This window comes from Salmo salar, chromosome ssa12 (genome assembly GCF_905237065.1).
Source record: "Salmo salar chromosome ssa12, Ssal_v3.1, whole genome shotgun sequence".
Classification (NCBI taxonomy): domain Eukaryota; kingdom Metazoa; phylum Chordata; class Actinopteri; order Salmoniformes; family Salmonidae; genus Salmo; species Salmo salar.
This window is the reverse complement of record NC_059453.1, coordinates 24,261,917-24,280,802: the sequence shown is the minus strand read 5'-3', so window position 1 is coordinate 24,280,802 and position 18,886 is coordinate 24,261,917. Positions and strand designations below refer to the sequence as shown.

Genomic DNA, 18,886 nt, shown 5'->3' with positions numbered 1-18,886 from the left:
CAGTAGGCCGCGTGGCCTCCTCCCATAGAGGAGTAGAATGGGGAAAACCCAGTGGAGGCCCGGGGTACTTCTCGGATTGAGAATATTAGGTGGGGTAGTAGCTGGTCCCAGTTCTTCCCGTCCTGCTCGATGACCTTCCACAGCATCTTTTTGAGCATTTTATTAAAGCGCTCAACGAGCCCATCCGTCTGCTGGTGAAAAATGGAGGTCCGGATCTGCTTGATCTGCAGGAGGGCACACAACTCTTTCATGAGGCGGGACATAAACTCTGTACCTTGGTCTGTCAAGATCTCGTTCAGGATGCCCACCCAGCTAAAGAGGTGGAACAGTTCCCGGGCGATTCCCTTGGATACCGCCGCCCGTAGTGGAATGGCCTCGGGATACCGGGTGGCATAATCTACTATCACCAGGATGTACCGGTGTCCTCGTGCTGTTTTTACCAGGGGTCCCACTATGTCCATGGCGATGCGTTCAAAGGGCACCCCGATGATCGGTAGGGGGACCAATGGGCTTCGGAAGTGGGCTTTCGGGGCCGGGAGTTGACACTCCGGGCAGCTGCGACAGTAGTCTTCCACGGACCTCCTCATCCCAGGCCAGTGCAACCGGGCGGCGATCCGTTCCCGGGTCTTCTCCATTTCCAGGTGCGCCCCCAACAGGTGGGTGTGGGCCAGCTGAAGAACGCTTCTCACGTACAGTGATGGAAAAAAGTATTTGATCCCCTCCTGATTTTGTACGTTTGCCCACTGACAAAGAAATGATCTGTCTATAATTGTAATGGTAGGTTTATTTGAACAGTGAGAGACAGAATAACAACAAAAAAATCCAGAAAAACGCATGTCAAAAATGTTATAAATTGATTTGCATTTTAATGAGGGAAAAAAGTATTTGACCCCCTCTCAATCAGAAAGATTTCTGGCTCCCAGGTGTTTTTTCAGCAACAGTACTTGGTTTAGAAAAATGTACACGTTCAAAGACGATCTGTTGTGTAGGCGGAGTTCCCGTCGAGACCTGGCACGTCCAGCTGATGGAGCCATCGCCCCATAATGTATAGAATTCTGACCTTCAATTGATCTATTCATTGGAGGGATAACCTGTTATCCTACACCTAAAGGTGTTTGTTATACACAATTTAATTAAGTTAATAAAACATTTGTATAGTTCATATGACTTCAAATTCTGGCATTTTACTATTTTAACTTTTTGTCTTTGTTTCCAAGGTAAATTATAGATATATTCTCCACACTTCATGAAAAGGAACCTGCTCCTATGTCCCAGCAACAAAAGGAACGGGCTCGTATGCCTCTTCAGCAGAAGCAACCGTCCACAATGCCTCGGCAGAAGCAACCAGCCACAACGCCTCAGCAAGTGTGACGACTGCCGCTAATACCTTGGGTGAAGCAAACGGCTCTCGTGTCCAAGGAGCAGAAGCAACCAGCCACAATGACTCGGCAGAAGCAACCGTCCAAAAATTCCATCAGAAATCACCTGCTTGACTCGCATTACAAATACTTTTCACAAGATATAAACCAATCTGTCTTCAGAAAAAATAACAGTTGAGGATTTCAAATGCAATCACAAAGAAACAACAAATACAATAGAATATGATGCAGTATACTACAACACAATACATATTTGTGTATTATCATGCAAATGCTATATTTAAGTACAGACGAGTTAAAAAACATGTGTATTTCAGTATGTGGGTTATAATATCTGGGTTATAATACAAATTGTATTATTGGACAGTATTTTCAAATACTTAATTTATTGCATTTGAGCGTGTGAATTTGAGTTTTTCAAACACTTTCCATGTGTATTTCCAAATACGTCAAAACATTTAACTACTTATCTTTTCAAATTAAAGATCAGAATACTTATTTTGAATGTATGTGCAATTAATTGAAATATTTTAAATAGTATTTGAACCCAGGTCTGATTTAAGTGACATACATTTGCGTTCCAGTTACAGTAGGCCAGCCTACAGCAGTGGAAGAGGGGAGTTAGTGCAGATTTCTAGACATGAAGGGCTGTAAAATAAAGTAAAGAAGGATTGGAGCATTGGGGTGAATATAAAAGACCAGAAGAAAGAACAGATTGTCTGCCTGCTGTGCTGAAAGAAACAGGAGAAGAAAAGGAGATGGGAATTTTCAAGGCACAGACTTGAAATCAAGTATAATTATCAGGGATGGAATGCAAAGCGGAAACACCAGTCGGAATAGGGAAAACACCATTTGCAGATTTAAAGGGGCTGGAGATATATGCATAGCTATCTAAACAGTTGCATTCGAGTTTATGTGTTCGTGGATGTGTACTGCAAACAAAATTGAGACAACATTGGAAAAAAATGCTTCCACAAAAGAGGGTAGACAGTCAGAGGATGATGAGATGGGTTGTTGTCTTGTGTTTTATTTAATCCACATGAGGGAGACATTTTATGGAGATAGTGGGCACCTTCAAGCTGATCACTATTGCCAAGTCGGTGACAAGTGTTGGTCACCGCCTTTCAAAGTGTGTTGCGTTCTGGGGATAAAACATTTCCGACGTGAGTCTATATGTCGACTGCATGAACTTTACAAAAATCTGCAGAAACTCCAAGTTTCTGCAATGGCTCTTCACCAACTTCATCCTGTAGCCATCACCTGTCATGTGGGGGCTCCATTGTCAACCAATCATTAGTGTTTTTGTTTGACCCACGCGAACAAAAACATGACTGAAACAGGAACCAATTTGCTGCAATTCATGTGCTGCAATTCTCTCTCATTTATTGATTGTATAATGCACACACTAATTATTTCAGTTTGTGAGTGGGTGTTGGAGACATGTTTTTTTTACATTATAAAGGAAACCTTTTATAAACAATCGCAACACTGCCATGGTGATCTGAGCCTTGCTGTTGGAAAACGACATTAGTATCCGAATTTCGGTTGTCACAGATGCACCTCTCCTGACTTTACTTCTTGACTTTGGTCTACAGTCAGTTGTTTTAGCCTTACCACTCAAACGAGCCATACTGTATGTTTGCATCTGAAAAATTAAAGACTCAGATCATCAAAAGCATAACATGAGTGTTTAATTGGTGTCTGTCTGAAATCAGAATTTGTCCAAGATGTTGCACTATGTGCAACTGAAACATGTTAACCTTCTACTGTTGCTATGCTGAACGAAACACACTGTTTAAAAGAAGGCATATGTAAAATAATGGTGCCTAACGGTTCCTTTAGCCTCTAATCTTCAAATGAATCAAATTAATTTTGTACAAGCAAGAATTTAAACCGATCAATGAAGTGCCAAGACAAAATGTGTTTCCTACTTTAGATCAGGGGTGTCAAACTCATTCCATGGAGGGCCTAGTGTCTGTAGGTTTTAGTTTTTTCCTTTCAATTAAGACCTAGACAACTACTGTAGGTGAGGGGAGTAATTAGTGGCCTTAATTCAGCAATCAAGTACAAGGAAGGAGCGAAAACCCACAGACACTCGGCCCTCCGTGTAATGAGTTTGAAGCGTGCTTTAGAGTAAGGGCTGTCGAACCTGTCAGGAACTCAATTAGAGAATCAACCACACCTGAGTACATTTCTGAATTCCAAATCAACCCCTAGCCCCTATACCTACCACTTAGTCACTTATGGGCATTTGAAACGATCAGATAGGTTAAAGAAATATAGTAATTGCTTCACCTTGCCTTCTGATAGTCTGGATGCAATTGTGGCCATATTGCTTATACCTATTCAATCATTACTGATTCACAGAAGTGTTTAGGCCAGGGTGTAGGATTTAGGGGTCAATTTGGATTTAGGAATCAAATGTAGTTCAGGGGCTTACAGCTGTCCTTAATTAGCCAATGACGTTAGAAGGGTCTGGGATTTGTTTAAAAGGAGCAACCAAAAAGCCTGCCAGATACAGCAAAAGAGATATCATACTAGGGCTTATACCGGCCATTAGTACTGATTACTGGGGAGGTTTTGAGGTGCAAAATGGCCGTGATGATTGGAATCGCTTTCAGGTAGGTTTTTAAAAGTATTGATCTAGTTTGTTTCCCTTGTCCTTCAGGTGTTACAGGTAGCTATGTTTCTAACAGACTTTCTTTTTTCCTAAGAGTTTCTTGGCTTTGTTGCCTGCTAATTGGAGGGATAACCTGTTCTACATCAAGTGAGTTTCTACACATTAATTTCCAATAACTTCAAAGGCTGGCATTTTACTATTTTTCTCTTTTTCTAACCTAGGTGATGGGTATCCTGCACTAGGTTCTGATGCAGCATGGCTCTATGCCGGCTCACTTAGGTCTAAAGGATATGGTAATTACAACTCTCCAACAGCTCAAATGCAAGCGCAGCTGACCGAAGAGCAACAGAAGCATCCGGCCGTCATCCTGCAAAAGCAACTGGTCCACATGCCCCAGGCACCTCAGAAAATGTGGTATCCAGCTCAAATGCCCCAGCAGGAAAAGCAACCGGCCGCCATGACCCAACAGCAGACTCTACCGGACAGTTATCCTAAGCAGCCTCAAGCAGTGTTGTATCCAGCTCAAATGCCCCAGAAGCAACCAGCTACTGAACTTCAGCATCAGAAGGAACAGGCCTCCATACCCCAGCTACCTCAGCAAGTGTGGTATCCAGTACAAATTCCCCAGCAGCAGAAGGAACTGACCACCATGCCCCAGAAGCAACTGGCTCCAATTCCTATACTGCAGAAACAACCAACCGCTATGCCCCAGCAAGCATGGTATCCAGCTCAAATGCAGCAGAAGCAACCAGCCCCAATGCCTCCACTGCAGAAGCAACCGGCCACCATGCCCCAGCAAGTGTGGCATCCAGCTCAAATGCCCAAGCAACAAAAGCAACCAGCCACTGAACCTCAGCAGCAGAAGGAACTGTCCGCCATGCCCCAGCTTCTTCAGCAAGTGTGGCATCCAGCTCAATTTCCCCAGAAGCAACATGTCCCTATGCATCAACCGCAGAAGGAACTGACTGCCATTCCACCACAACTGTGGCAGTATGCTCAAATGCCCCAGCAGCATAAGCAACTGGCTGCCATGCTTCAGCAAGTGCGGCAACAGGCCACCATGCCCCAGATGCCTCACGATGTGTGGTATCCAGCTAAAATGGTCCAGAAGCAACAAGCCGCTGCAACTCGGCGGCATAAGGAACTTAACGCCATAACTACGCAAGAGTGGCATCCAGCTCAATTTCCCCAGCAGCAGAAGCAACCAGCCCTAATGCCTTTACCGCGGAAGGAACTTACCGCCATACCTCAACAAGTGTGGTATCCAGCTCAAAAGCCCCAGATGCAGAAGCAACCGGCCGCAGAACTTCAGCAGCAAATTGAACCGACCTCCATTCCTCAGCCACCTCAGCAAGTGTGGCAACCAGATCAATTTCCCCAGGAGCAGAAGCAACCAGCCCCTATGCGTGTAGCACAGAAGGAACTGACTGCCATACCCCAACTGTGGCAAACGGCTCAAATACCGCAGAAGCAACCGGCTGCTGAACCACAGCACAATGAACCGGCCACCATGCCCCAGCAAGAGTGGCATCCACCTCAAATGCTGCAGACGCAACCAAGCTCCATGCCCCAGCAAGTGTGGTGTCCAGCTCACATTCCCCAGCAGCAGAAACAACTGGCCACCATGCTGCAGAAGCAACCAGCCCCAATGCCTCAACCGCAGAAGCAACTGGCCACCATGCCCCCGCAAGTGTGGCATCCAGCTCAAATGCCTCAGCAGCAAAAGCAACCAGCTACTGAACCTCAGCAGCAAATTGAACCGACCGCCATGCCCCAGCCACCTCAGCAAGTGTGGCATTCAGATCAATTTCCCCAGGAGCAGAAGCAACCAGCCCCTATGCATCTAGCGCAGAAGGAACTGACTGCCATACCCCAACAACTGTGGCAAATGGCTCAAATGCCCCAGCAGCATAAGCAACCGTCTACCATGCTTCAGCAAGTGTGGCATCTGGCGCAGAAGCAACAGGCCCCTATGCCCCAGCAGACTCACGATGTGTGGTATCCAGCTAAAATGGTCCAGAAGATACAAGCCGCTGCAACTCGGAGGCAGAAGGAACTGACCGCCATAACTAAGCAAGAGTGGCATCCAGCTCAATTTCCCCAGCAGCAGAAGCAACCGGCCTCCACGCCTCTACCGCAGGAGCAACTGACTGCCGTATCCCAGCAAGTGTGGTATCCAGCTCAAATGCCTCAGAAGCATCTGGCCTCCATGCCGCAGAAGCAACCGACCACCATTCCACAGCAACCAGTGTATCCAGCTCAAAAGCCCCAGCTGCAGAAGCAACCGGCCGCTGAACCTCAGCAGCAAATTGAACCGACCTCCATTCCCGAGCAAGTGTGGCATCCAGCTCAATTTCCCCAGCAGCAGAAGCAACCGGCCTCCATGCCTCTACCGCAGGAGCAACCGACTGCCGTATCCCAGCAAGTGTGGTATCCAGCTCAAATGTCCCAGCAGCAACTGGCCTCCATGCCGCTACCGCAGAAGCAACTGACCAACATGCCTCAGCAAGAGTGGCAACCAGCTCAAATACCGCAGAAGCAATCGGCTGCTGAACCACAGCAGAACGAACCGACCACCATTCCCCAGCAACCAGTGTATCCAGCTCAAAAGCCCCAGCTGCAGAAGCAACCGGCCACCATACCCCAGCAAGTGAGGTATCCAGCGCAAATGTCCCAGCAGCGGAAGCAACACACTGCCATGCCACAGCAGCAACTGACCCCCATGCCTCAGCTATTATGGCATGTAGCTCAAATGCCCCAGAAGCAACTGGCCCCAATGTCTCAGCAGAAGCACTACGAAAGCACTGAAGATTGTGCCTGTGGTAGCTCTCAGGCCAGCATCGTTGAACAGTTGGGTGTCATCCCAATCTATTCCTACAGTTCCAAATCGCACTACGAGAGTGGCAGAACTGTCTTCTCCCAAACCCGCTACACTCCTAGGGAGGCAATGCCTGTTGACAGTGGAAATTCTCCCAAGGACAGTTATGTTGTCATTGGTGCACCAAGCATATATCCACCAGTAGTGAAGGATTCTGCAAGGTAATGGGTTAACTTTAACCTGCTCTGAACTTTGCTCTCTGAATTTGAAGTCCTTTGTACTAACCATATATCTATCAACAGGAAAATGTAATGGATTCATCCTCTAGAAGCTCTAATGGTGAGAATTGTTTTTGACATTGGTTACTTAATATTTTTTGTTGCTCACACCATTTCTTTCTGCTTTTGTTTTGACCAGGAAGTTGCTGGTGCTCTTGCTACTCTAGCGTGATGGAATCAATAAACAATTTTACTTGTCTCTTTGAAATAATGGTTCTCGTGTCCATTGCTTGCTAATTGAGAACAGGTGGTGTGCATTCTGTAGTAAAAATGACTGCTGTTAAGTTAATTCTTTGGCCTTCTAATCTTGAACTTATATGGTGATTGCATCAACTTTCATAGTATTACCACGACGACTGCAAAACAGTTTCTTTCAATCACCCATGTGGGTATAACCAATGAGATGGGAGAGGGAAGACTTTCAGTGAGATCTGTGTCAGAAATGGAAAGGAGTTCTATTTTAGCCTATCGCAGACATTCGTTGGCACGCGCGAGCAGTGTGGGTGCAATAATTGAATAACATGGATTTCTAAATTCATTTTGCGATGCGTGCGGTCTGGTCAGCATGCTAAACTATAGCCCATACCTCAAATGTCAAATCAGTTTAGAAGTGTCTGTTCCATATCTAGGTGATGGCTCAAATGTTAATTTGGACACTTTGACCCCTGTTGGCACATCTACCTCCTTACTCCTGTTTGTTTGGGTCACTTTCAGATGCGTCTTACTATTGTGGGGTCATAGAGGGAAACGTAACTATGCTCGAGTCAAATTTCCATAATGGTCATAGTTTGTAGGCCAAACCTTTCTGACGCTATAGATGTTTTTGAGACTGCTTTTTGGGGTGTCTGACCAACACCACTGTAGATCGGCCCCTGTCCACCGCAGATGCGTAAGGGCGACAAGCAGATGCTGTGGATTGAGACGCAGCCCATTCAAAACTTTGTAGCTTCAACTGGATTTTGATGAGCCTTTTACTTTGACTGCCTCAATACTCTTCACCTAGACCATTTTATTGTACCACAGGCTCCTATAGAATGGATTCGGTGTATTACATTTTTACAATGCCTGGAACGGTTTAACCTATCAATTAACAAATATATTCTGTACAGACGGTCTTCAAACATGTACCTTTTTCTTAACCAATTATTAATCTAACTGCGTCGTATGAGAATTCAGCACTTAAATGGATCCATTAAGTTCCAAAGAGGAAGCTGGTAGGCACTAGCATGAAAGTTTAGCTAGCATAAGATGTCACCCAGGACTTTATGACAACTTGACATATTTGCCTGTTGACTCTGTTTGGCCACAGACTCATGAACATGAATGAAATTGAATTTTCTACAAGTTACGCTTTGCTGTTGGACAATCTCTTGTCTAGCGTACGTCAACAGACAACTTCATTTAATTTGTCACAATATGGAATTGTTGGACACAATCTCAATGTGTCTGCAGCCTTTTTGCACAAAACATTTCTACCAGACCACTGAGGTTGTACCTGCAAAAGCCCCTGACAGGAACTTCATTAGCCTGCATTAAAAGGTGCACTTGAAGCTCACCCAGTGCAATGGATAGTTAGATTTCCCTCTATAAAACCATCGGATTGGTCCATGATCCTCTAGACCCAAATTGCTACAGACATATCTATCCTGCCCTGCCTTTCTAAGGTCTTCGAAAGCCAAGTCAACAAAAAGATTACCGACCATTTCGAATCCCACTGTACCTTCTCCGCTATGCAATCTGGTTTCAGAGCTGGTAATGGGTGCACCTCAGCCACGCTCAAGGTCCTAAACGATATCATAACCGCCATCGATAAGAGACATTACTGTGCAGCCGTATTCATCGACCTGGCCAAGGCATTTGACTCTGTCAATCACCACATTCTTATTGGCAGTCTCAACAGCCTTGGTTTCTCAAATGAGTGTGTCAAATCGGAGGCCCTGTTGTCCGGACCTCTTGTAGTCTCTATGGTGGTGCCACAGGGTTCATTTCTCGGGCCGACTCTCTTCTCTGTATACATCAATGATGTTGCTCTCGCTGCTGGTGATTCTCTGATCCACTTCTACGCAGACGACACCATTCTGTATACTTCTGGCCCTTCTTTGGACACTAAGTTAGCTAACCTCAAGACGAGCTTCAATGCCATACAACTCTCCTTCCGTGGCCTCCAACTGCTCTTAAATGCAAGTAAAACTAAATGCATAAACTTCAACAGATCATTGCCCACTTGTCCAGCATCACTACTCTGGACGGTTCTGACTTAGAATATGTGGACAACTACAAATACCTATGTGTCTGGCTAGACTGTAAACTCTCCTTCCAGAGTCACATTAAGCATCTCTAATCCAAAATTAAATCTAGAATCAGCTTCCAATTTCGCAACAAAGCATCCTTCACTCATGCTGCCAAACATGCCCTCGTAAAACTGACTATCCTACCGATCCTTGACTTCGGTGATGTCATTTACAAAATAGCCTCCAACACTCTTCTCAGCAAATTGGATGCAGTCTATCACAGTGCCATCCGTTTTGTCACCAAAGCCTCATATACTACCCACCACTGCGACCTGTATGTTCTCACTGGCTCCAGGTCATCTATAAGTCTTTGCTAGGTATAGCTCCGCCTTATCTCAACTCACTGGTCACCATAGCAACACCCACCCCTAGCACGCGCTCCAGCAGATATATTTCACTGGTCATCCCCAAAGCCAACACCTCCTTTGGCCACCTTTCCTTCCAGTTCTCTGCTGCCAATGACTGGAACGAATTGCAAAAATCACTGAAGTTGGAGACTTATATCTCCCTCACTAACTTTAAGCGTCAGCTGTCAGAGCAGCTTACCGATCGCTGCAGCTGTACCCAGCCCATCTGTGACTAGCCCATCCAACCAACTACCTACCTACCTCATCCCCATTTTTGTTTTTCTGCTCTTTTGCACACAGTATTTCTACTTGCACATCCCCATCTGCACATATATCACTCCAGTGTAAATTGCTAAATTGTAATTACTTTGCCACTATTGGCCTATTTATTGCCTTACCTCCTTACTTCATTTGCACACACTGTATACAGATTTTTCTATTGTGTTATTGACTGTACGTTTGTTTATCCCATGTGTATCTCTGTGTGGTTGTTTTTGTCGCACTGCTTTGCTTTATCTTGGCCAGGTCGCAGTTGTAAATGAGAACTTGTTCTCAACTGGCCTAACTGGTTAAATAAAGGTGAAATAAAACAAATTAGAACAAGTACATTTTTCTAAACCAAGTATTGTTGGTGAAATCATCTAACTACACAATATGAGAACTCAGACCTTAAATGGATCCATTTAAGTTCCAATGATGAAGCCGGCAATGCACTAGCAGGGAAGCTTAGCTAGCATAATGTCACATGGAACTCATTCACAAACATTGACACACATTAACACATTTGCCTGGTTGGTTAGCTCCCAACACTGTGGCATTGTTGCCACTTTGTTCATTGTTGTTTAACTAGCTAACGTTAGCTGGCTGGCTCATTAGCTAACGTTACGTGACGTGTGTACAACACCCGTTGAATATGGCCGGTGTCAGTAAACGTCTGCAAGAAAGCGTCATGAAATTGTTTCCAGCAGAACTGGTTAGGCTGTTTTCATGATATCCAGAGGTAAACAAATCATCGGCCGTAGCGTCAAGTGTGTGCTCCGAGAGCGAAACGAGATGGGTGGGGCTAAAGCTCATTAAGAGGGTGTGAACGATGCTGAGTGGGTGTAGACAAAGAAGAGCTCTAAACTAGATACCAAAACATTCAAAGGTGATTTTCTCAAAAGTGAGATTAAAAGTTGATCAACTGTCAAAGCAGAATCACTTTCCCATTGTTCCTCAAATGCAGTGTATGATATACCATTTTGGAGCTCTGAGTCTCTACTTTTAGCAGATGTAAAATTACACAATTTCACATTTTACTACATAAGATCGAAACCAGGTGGTGAGTCACATATGGAATCATGTAGTAACCAAAAAAAGTGCAAAAAAAATCTAAATATATTTTATATTTGAGATTCTTCAAAGTAGCCACGCTTTGCCTTGATGACAGCTTTGCACACACTTGGCATTATCTCAACCAGCTTCATGAGGTAGTCACTTGGAATGCATTTCAATTAACAGGTATGCCTTGTAAAAAGTTCATTTGTGGAATTTCTTTCCTTCTTAATGCGTCAGTTGTGTTGTGACAAGGTAGGGGTGGTATACAAATGATAGCCCTATTTGGTAAAAGACCAAGTCCATATTATGGTGAGAACCATTCAAATAAGCAAAGGGAAACGACAGTCAGGAACATTTCAAGAACTGAACGTTTCTTCAAGTGCATCAAGAGCTATGATGAAACTGGCTGTCATGAGGACCGCCACAGGAAAGGAAGACCCAGAGTTGCCTCTGCGGAAGAGGATAAGTTCATGAGAGTTACCAGACTCAAAAACTGCAGCCCAAATAAATGCTTCACAGAGGTCAAGTAACAGACACATCTCAACATCAACTGTTCAGAGAAGACTGCATGAATCAGGCCTTCATGGTCGAATTGCTGCAAAGAAACCACTACCCAAAGACACCAATAAGAAGAGACTTGCTTGGGCCAAGAAACACGAGCAATGGACATTAGACCGGTGGAAATCTGTCCTTTGGTCTGATGAGTCCAAATTTCAGATTTGTGGTTCCAACCACCGTGTCTTTGTGAGACGCAGAGTAGCTGAACGGATGATCTCCGCATGTCTGGTTCCCACCATGAAGCATGGACGACGAGGTGTGATGGTGTGGGGGTGCTTTGCTGGTGACCCGGTTTGTGATTTATTTAGAATTCAAGGCACACTGGCTACCACAACATTCTGTAGCTATACGCCATCCCATCTGGTTTCTGCTTAGTGGGACTATCGTTTGTTTTTCAATAGGACAATGACCCAACACACCTCCAGGCTGTGTAAGGTCTATTTGACCAAGAGGAAGAGTGATGGAGTGCTGCATCAGATGACCAGGCCTCCACAATCACCCGACCTCAACCCAATTGAGATGATTTGGCATGAGTTGGACCATAGAGTGAAGGAAAAGCAGCCAACAAGTGCTCAGCAAATGTGGGAACTCCTTCAAGACTGTTGGAAAAGAATTCCAGGTGACGCTGGTTGAGAGAATGTCAAGAGTGTGCAAAGCTTTCATCAAGGCAAAGTGAGGCTACTTTGAAAAATCTAAAATATATTTTTGCACAACACACTTCTACCGGACCACTGAGGTTGGACCTGCAAAACCCCTGGCAGGATCTTAATTAGCATGATATAAAAGGTGCACTTGATTAAGCTCACCCAGTGCAATGGGTAGGTAGAGTTCACTCTTTAAAACCATTGGATTTGTCCATGATGCACACCAGCTGAATGAAATCAAGCGCTCCTAATCTCAATTGGGAAATTGGACCTATGGAAATTATGTTCAGTGGCTTGCAGATGTACCTAATTAACCAGCCAGATTAGAAGGGTCTAGGATTCCTTTGTAAGGCGCAGCAAAAAAGACAATCAGATACAATATCAGGGATCTCCTGGTAAAGCTTCTGGCTACCATTAGTTCTGAATACTGAGGTTTGATGAGAAAAATGGCTGTGAGTTTTGAAATGTCTTTGAGGTAAGTTGTATGGCTCTAGTTTGTTTCCCTTGTTTTCCATGTTTTACAGGTAGCTGTATTTAACTGACTAGGATGTTTTTCTTTTTCTTTAGAATTTCTTGGATTTGTTGCCTGCTAATTGGAGGGATAACCTGTTATCCTCCACCTAAAGGTGTGTTTTGTTCTACACATTTAATTCAGTAAAAATAACACTGTATAAATCCCAGAACTTCAAATGCTGGCATTTTACGATTTGAAACTTTCTTTTCTTTCATAGGTAATGCTAGATATATTCCCCAAAATAAATTAAAAGGAACCAGCCACAATGCAGCGGAAGCTACCGGCTCCCCTGCCTCGGAAGGCGAAGCAGCCACCCATAATGCCTCAGCAAGCGTCAGGACTGACCCAAATACTTTAGGTGGAGCAACCGGATCCCGTGCCTCGGCAGCAGAAGTAGCCACCCACAATGCCTCAGCAAGCGCCACGACTGGCCCAACTACCTTAGGTGAAGTTACTGGCCACAGTGCCTCGGCAGCAGAAGCTACTGGCCACAGTGCCGCGCAAGCGGCCACCCATAATGCCTCGGCAGCGGAAGCGGCCACCCATAATGCCTCGGCAAGGGTGGCAACTGGCCCAAATGGCCAGTTGCTTCACTTAAGGTATAACGCTTCATCAAGCGTCATGACTGGCCCAAATACCTTAGGTGACGCATTCGACTCCCGTGCCTCAGCAGAAGCAGCAACCCAAAATGCCTCAGCAAGCGTCACGACTGGCCCAAATACCTTAGTTGAAGCAACTGGCCACAGTGCCACGCAAGTGGCCACCCATAATGCCTCTCAAGTGGCCACCCATAATGCCTCTCAAGTGGCCACCCATAATGCCTCGGAAGCGGCCACCCATAATGCCTCGGCAAGTGTGGCCACTGGCCCAAATACCTTAGGTGAAGCAACTGGCCATAATACTTCATCAGGCGTCACGGCTGGCCCAAATACCTTGGGTGACGCATCCGGCTCCCGTGCCTCAGCAGAAGCAGCCACACTCAATGCCTCAGCATGCGTCACAACTGGCCCAAACACCTTAGGTGAAGCAACTGGCCACGGTGCCTCGGCAGCGGAAGCACCTGGACACAGTGCCATGCAAGCAGCCACCCATAATGCCTCAGAAGCGGCCACCCATAATGCCTCAGCAAGCGTCACGACTGGCCCAAATACCTCGGCAGCGGAAGCAACCGGCCACAGTGCCTCATCAAGTGCGGAATCTGGTTCAAATGCCTCGGCAGAAGCGACAGGCGCCCTTGCCTCGGCAGAAGCGACAGGCGCCCTTGCCTCGGCAGAAGCGACAGGCGCCCTTGCCTCGGCAGAAGCGACAGGCGCCCTTGCCTCGGCAGAAGCGACAGGCGCCCTTGCCTCGGCAGAAGCGACAGGCGCCCTTGCCTCGGCAGAAGCGACAGGCGCCCTTGCCTCGGCAGAAGCGACAGGCCTTGAACAGGAGGGCCAACTCCTCAAGCACCATGGACTTTAGCAGCAGTGATGTTTCTCAGGATTTTGGGTCTGACGGTGACAATGAAAGTACCCAATGTGTCAGCTCCAGCAGCGTTCAAGGCAGCATCGTTGAACAGTCAGTTCTCATCCCAATATAGTTACAAATCGGTTTATGAGAATGGCAAAACTGTCTACTCCCAAACCTGCCACACCACTGGGGAGGTTATACCGTTTTGATAGTGGAGATGCTCTCAAGGGCTGTAGTGACGCTGGCATCTCTGAACCAAGCATATCCCCACCTGCTAAAAACTCACAACCTGGGAACGGCTACTGGGATGTAATGTACAACTTTTACACTCATCTGAACTTTGCGTTCTGATTTTGAAATCCTTTGTACTAATCATCTATCAACAGAATTGTAATGGTAGATTCATCCTTTGGATGACAATTCCGAGTTGTTGCTGACACTTCCTTTAAGCTTCCACTGTATGCTTTTGCGTCGGCCAGGGAGTTGCTGCTGCTCATGTTCCCGGCATACTTCTAAAACAATAAAATATTGTACCTTTAAAATACTGTGTGTTTAATGTCTACCTTTGGCTTGCTGGTTGAGAACCGTGTTGGTTGCCAGTGCAATTTGTAGTAAAAGGGAATGTGGTTTACAGTTCCTAATCTTCTGGATTTCAAATATATAATTTATTTTTCTTTGCTGCTGGTTGACAAATCCTAGATTGGCTCTACGTTAAAGCCCCTGACCACGTTTACATGTACATCAATATCCTGTTATTCGGGATACTGAAGTATTTATTTGTGTTGACATGTAAACATCAAATCCTGTTTTACAAAAACCTGAGAAGGGCTTCTGTGGCATGTAAACATCTTAATTCTGTTTTTGTGGTATGCACAGGCTCCGTTTCGCATCTCATGGTTGTCTGACTCTGTCAAACAAATCAATTTAAAGTGGGCTACCTGCTCAGTTTGATCCACCATAACTGAGCTTAATGGCTACTTTCACCCCTAACGTAGACAAGTTTCTGCTTACTTACATTAGGTAGGCAATTTGTCAACTATAGTTTAATACATGCAGCTTCTCTTCTATCCTAACTTGTTGCCCCAGAAGACTAAAGTAGTGCTCACATGTCTTATATTGATAGAATGAATGCATTAATCTTAACAGGTTAAATGATTTTAAGGACCTGGTAGCATGCTAGAACACAGTGGAAACATTGGTCCTGTGCCAAATGTCATTTTGACAGATTTTAAGGAAATGGAAAGCTGAGAATGGTCACTTCAGTTAGTCTTGGGTGTGTCTTTTATGTGGTTGAAATGCTGTCTGCTTGCAAAAGTGTCAAAGATGACACATTACACGTGCATTTGCATTTTCCCCGAGACGCTGAGAGAAATATTTATCCACTCCTGTTCGCAAGACAATTTAAAGATACATTTTTATCATTTCACTGCAACTGAAGTTAATATAAACTCCTCAAAAAAAGAAATGTTCTCTCACTGTCACCTGTTTATTTTCAGCAAACTTAATGTGTAAATATTTGTATGAACATAAGATTCTACAACTGAGACATAAACTGAGCAAGTTCCACAGACATGACTAACAGAAATGGAATTATGTGTCCCTGAACAAAGGGGGAGTCAAAATCAAAAGTAACAGTATCTGGTGTGGCCACCTGCTGCATTAAGTACTGCGGTGCATCTCCTTATGGACTGCGGCAGATTTGCCAGTTCTTGCTGTGAGATGTTACCCCACTCTTCCACCAAGGCACCTGCAAGTTCCCGGACATTTCTAGGGGGAATGACCCTAGCCCTCACCCTCCGATCCAACAGGTCCCAGATGTGCTCAATGGGATTGAGATCGGGGCTCTTCGCCTGCCATGACAGAACACTGACATTCCAGTCTTGCAGGAAATCATGCACAGAATGAGCAGTATGGCTGGTGGCATTGTCATGCTGGAGGGTCATGTCAGGATGAGCCTGCAGGAAGGTTACCACATAAGGGAGGAGGATGCCTTCCCTGTAACACACAGCATTGAGATTGCCTGCAGTGACAAGCTCAGTCCGATGATGCTGTGACACACCGCCCCAGACCATGATGGACCCTCCACCTCCAAATCGATCCCGCTCCAGAGTACAGGCCTCGGTGTAACACTCATTCTTTCAACGATAAACGCAAATCCGACCATCACCCCTGGTGAGACAAAACCGCGACTCGTCAGTGAAGAGCACTTTTTGCCAGTCCTGTCTGGTCCAGCAACGCTGGGATTGTGCCCATAGGCGACGTTGTTGCCGGGGATGTCTGGTGAGGACCGGCCTTACAACAGGCCTACAAGCCCTCAGTCCAGCCTCTCTCAGCCTATTGCGGACAGTCTGAGCACTGATGGAGGGATTGTGCGTTCCTGGTGTTTTTTATATATATATATATATATATATATATATATATATAAAAATGTTTAACCTTTATTTAACCAGGTAAGCTAGTTGAGAACAAGTTCTCATTTACAACTGCGACCTGGCCAAGATGAAGCAAAGCAGTGTGACACAAACAACAACACAGAGTTACACATGGAATAAACAAGCATACAGTCAATAACACAATAGAAAGAAACTCTATATACAGTGTGTGCAAATGGCGTGGGGAGGTAAGGCAATAAATAGGCCATGGTAGCGAAGTAATTACAGTTTAGCAAATTAACACTGGAGTGATAGATGAGCAGATGATTATGTGCAAGTAGAAATACTGGTGTGCAAAAGAGCAAAAAAGTAAATAAAAACAATATGGGTATGCGGTAGGTAGGTAGATTGGTTGGGCTATCTACATATGGGCTATGTACACCTGCAGCGATCGTTTAGCTGCTCAGATAGCTGATGTTTAAAGTTAGTGAGGGAAATATAAGTCTCCAGCTTCAGCGATTTTTGCAATTCGTTCCAGTCATTGGCAGCAGAGAACTGGGAGGAAAGGCGGCCAAAGGAGGTGTTGGCTTTGGGGACGACCAGTGAGATATACCTGCTGGAGTACGTGCTAAGGGTGGGTGTTGTTATGGTGACCAGTGAGCTGAGATAAGGCGGAGCTTTACCTAGCATAGACTTATAGATGACCTGGAGCCAGTAGGTCTGGCGACGAATATGCAGCGAGGGCCAGCCGACTAGAGCATACACGTCGCAGTGGTGGGTGGTATAAGGGGCTTTGGTGACTAAATGGATGGCAATGTGATAGACTGCATCCAGTTTGCTGAGTAGAGTATTGGAAGCTATTTTGTAAATGACATCGCCGAAGTCGAGGATCGGTAGGATAGTCAGTTTTACGAGAGCATGTTTGGCGGCGTGAGTGAAGGAGGCTTTGTTGCAAAATAGGAAGCCGATTCTAGATTTGATTTAGGATTGGAGATGTTTAATATGAGTCTGGAAGGAGAGTTTACAGCCTAGCCAAACACATAGAATATGTGGACAACTACAAATACCTAAGTCAGAACCGTCCAGAGTAGTGATGCTAGTCGGGCGGGCGGGTGCGGGCAACGAACGGTTGAAAAGCATGCATTTGGTTTTACTAGCGTTTAAGAGCAGTTTGAGGCCACGGAAGGAGTGTTGTATGGCATTGAAGCTCGTTTGGAGGTTAGTTAACACAGTGTCCAAAGAAGGGCCAGATGTATACAGAATGGTGCTGTCTGCGTAGAGGTGGATCAGGGAATCACCCGCAGCAAGAGCGTTATCATTGATATATACAGAGAAAAGAGTCGGCCCGAGAATTGAACCCTGTGGTACCGCCATAGAGACTGTCAGAGGTCCGGACAACAGGCCCTCCGATTTGACACACTGAACTCTGTCTGAGAAGTAGTTGGTGAATCAGGCAAGACAGTCATTTGAGAAACCAAGGCTGTTGAGTCTGCCGATAAGGACACGGTGATTGACAGAGTCGAAAGCCTTGGCCAGGTCGATGAAGACGGCTGCACAGTACTGTCTTTTATCGATTGTGGTTATGATATCGTTTAGGACCTTGAGCATGGCTGAGGTGCACCTGTGACCAGCTCGGAAACCGGATTGCACAGCAGAGAAGGTATGGTGGGATTAGAAATGGTCAGTAATCTGTTTATTAACTTGGCTTTCGAAGTCTTTAGAAAGGCAGGGCGGGATGGATATAGGTCTATAACAGTTTGGTTCTAGAGTGTCACCCCCTTCGAAGAGGGTGATGACCGCAGCAGCTTTCCAATCTTTAGGGATCTCGGACGATACAAAAGAGAGGTTGAACAGACTAGTAATAGGTGTTGCAACAATGGCAGCGGATAATGTTAGAGAGGGTCCAGATTGTCTAGCCCAGCTGATTTGTAGGGGTCAAGGTTTTGCAACTCTTTCAGAACATCTGCTATCTGGGTTTGGGTGAAGGAATTTGTCAGTTTTAATTTTAATGCTGTATATTGAGCCCATTCATACCATTAATTTCTTCAATGATTTGTCCTTGTACAGTTTTGGGGTTAAAGTATCAGTTGGAGTCACAATGTCAGAAAGTTCCAAATGTCAGTAAAGAACCCTCCTGACTCTGATACATAAGGTTTCTTTGTACTTGTAGCGGATTACTTGGTAAGGGCAATCGATGGCAATCTAGTGGTAACAGTTGTGGTGTTCAAAGCAGCTGTTACTGTTGTTGTCTTTCCTGTTGTCACAGTCCTTTCCTGGTCTGGCACCAACGTGGGGCCAA

General features: G+C 45.4%; 1 protein-coding gene across 2 annotated transcripts; it reads left to right on the top strand.

The window, feature by feature from the left end:
* The first annotated feature begins 3,894 nt into the window (after positions 1-3,894).
* LOC123725458 (mediator of RNA polymerase II transcription subunit 15-like) lies at positions 3,895-7,303 on the top strand. 2 transcript variants are annotated; one of them, XM_045691133.1, is made up of 5 exons: positions 3,895-4,000; positions 4,094-4,146; positions 4,221-7,038; positions 7,120-7,156; positions 7,235-7,303. In XM_045691133.1, exons 1-4 carry the CDS (start codon positions 3,972-3,974, stop codon positions 7,127-7,129), a joined length of 2,910 nt encoding a protein of 969 aa, XP_045547089.1. In that variant the 5' UTR covers positions 3,895-3,971; the 3' UTR covers positions 7,130-7,156; positions 7,235-7,303. The 2 variants fall into 2 exon arrangements, with proteins under 2 accessions (XP_045547089.1, XP_045547090.1); XM_045691134.1 differs by having other exon boundaries at positions 3,896-4,000; positions 4,314-7,038.
* The last annotated feature ends 11,583 nt before the right edge of the window (positions 7,304-18,886 follow it).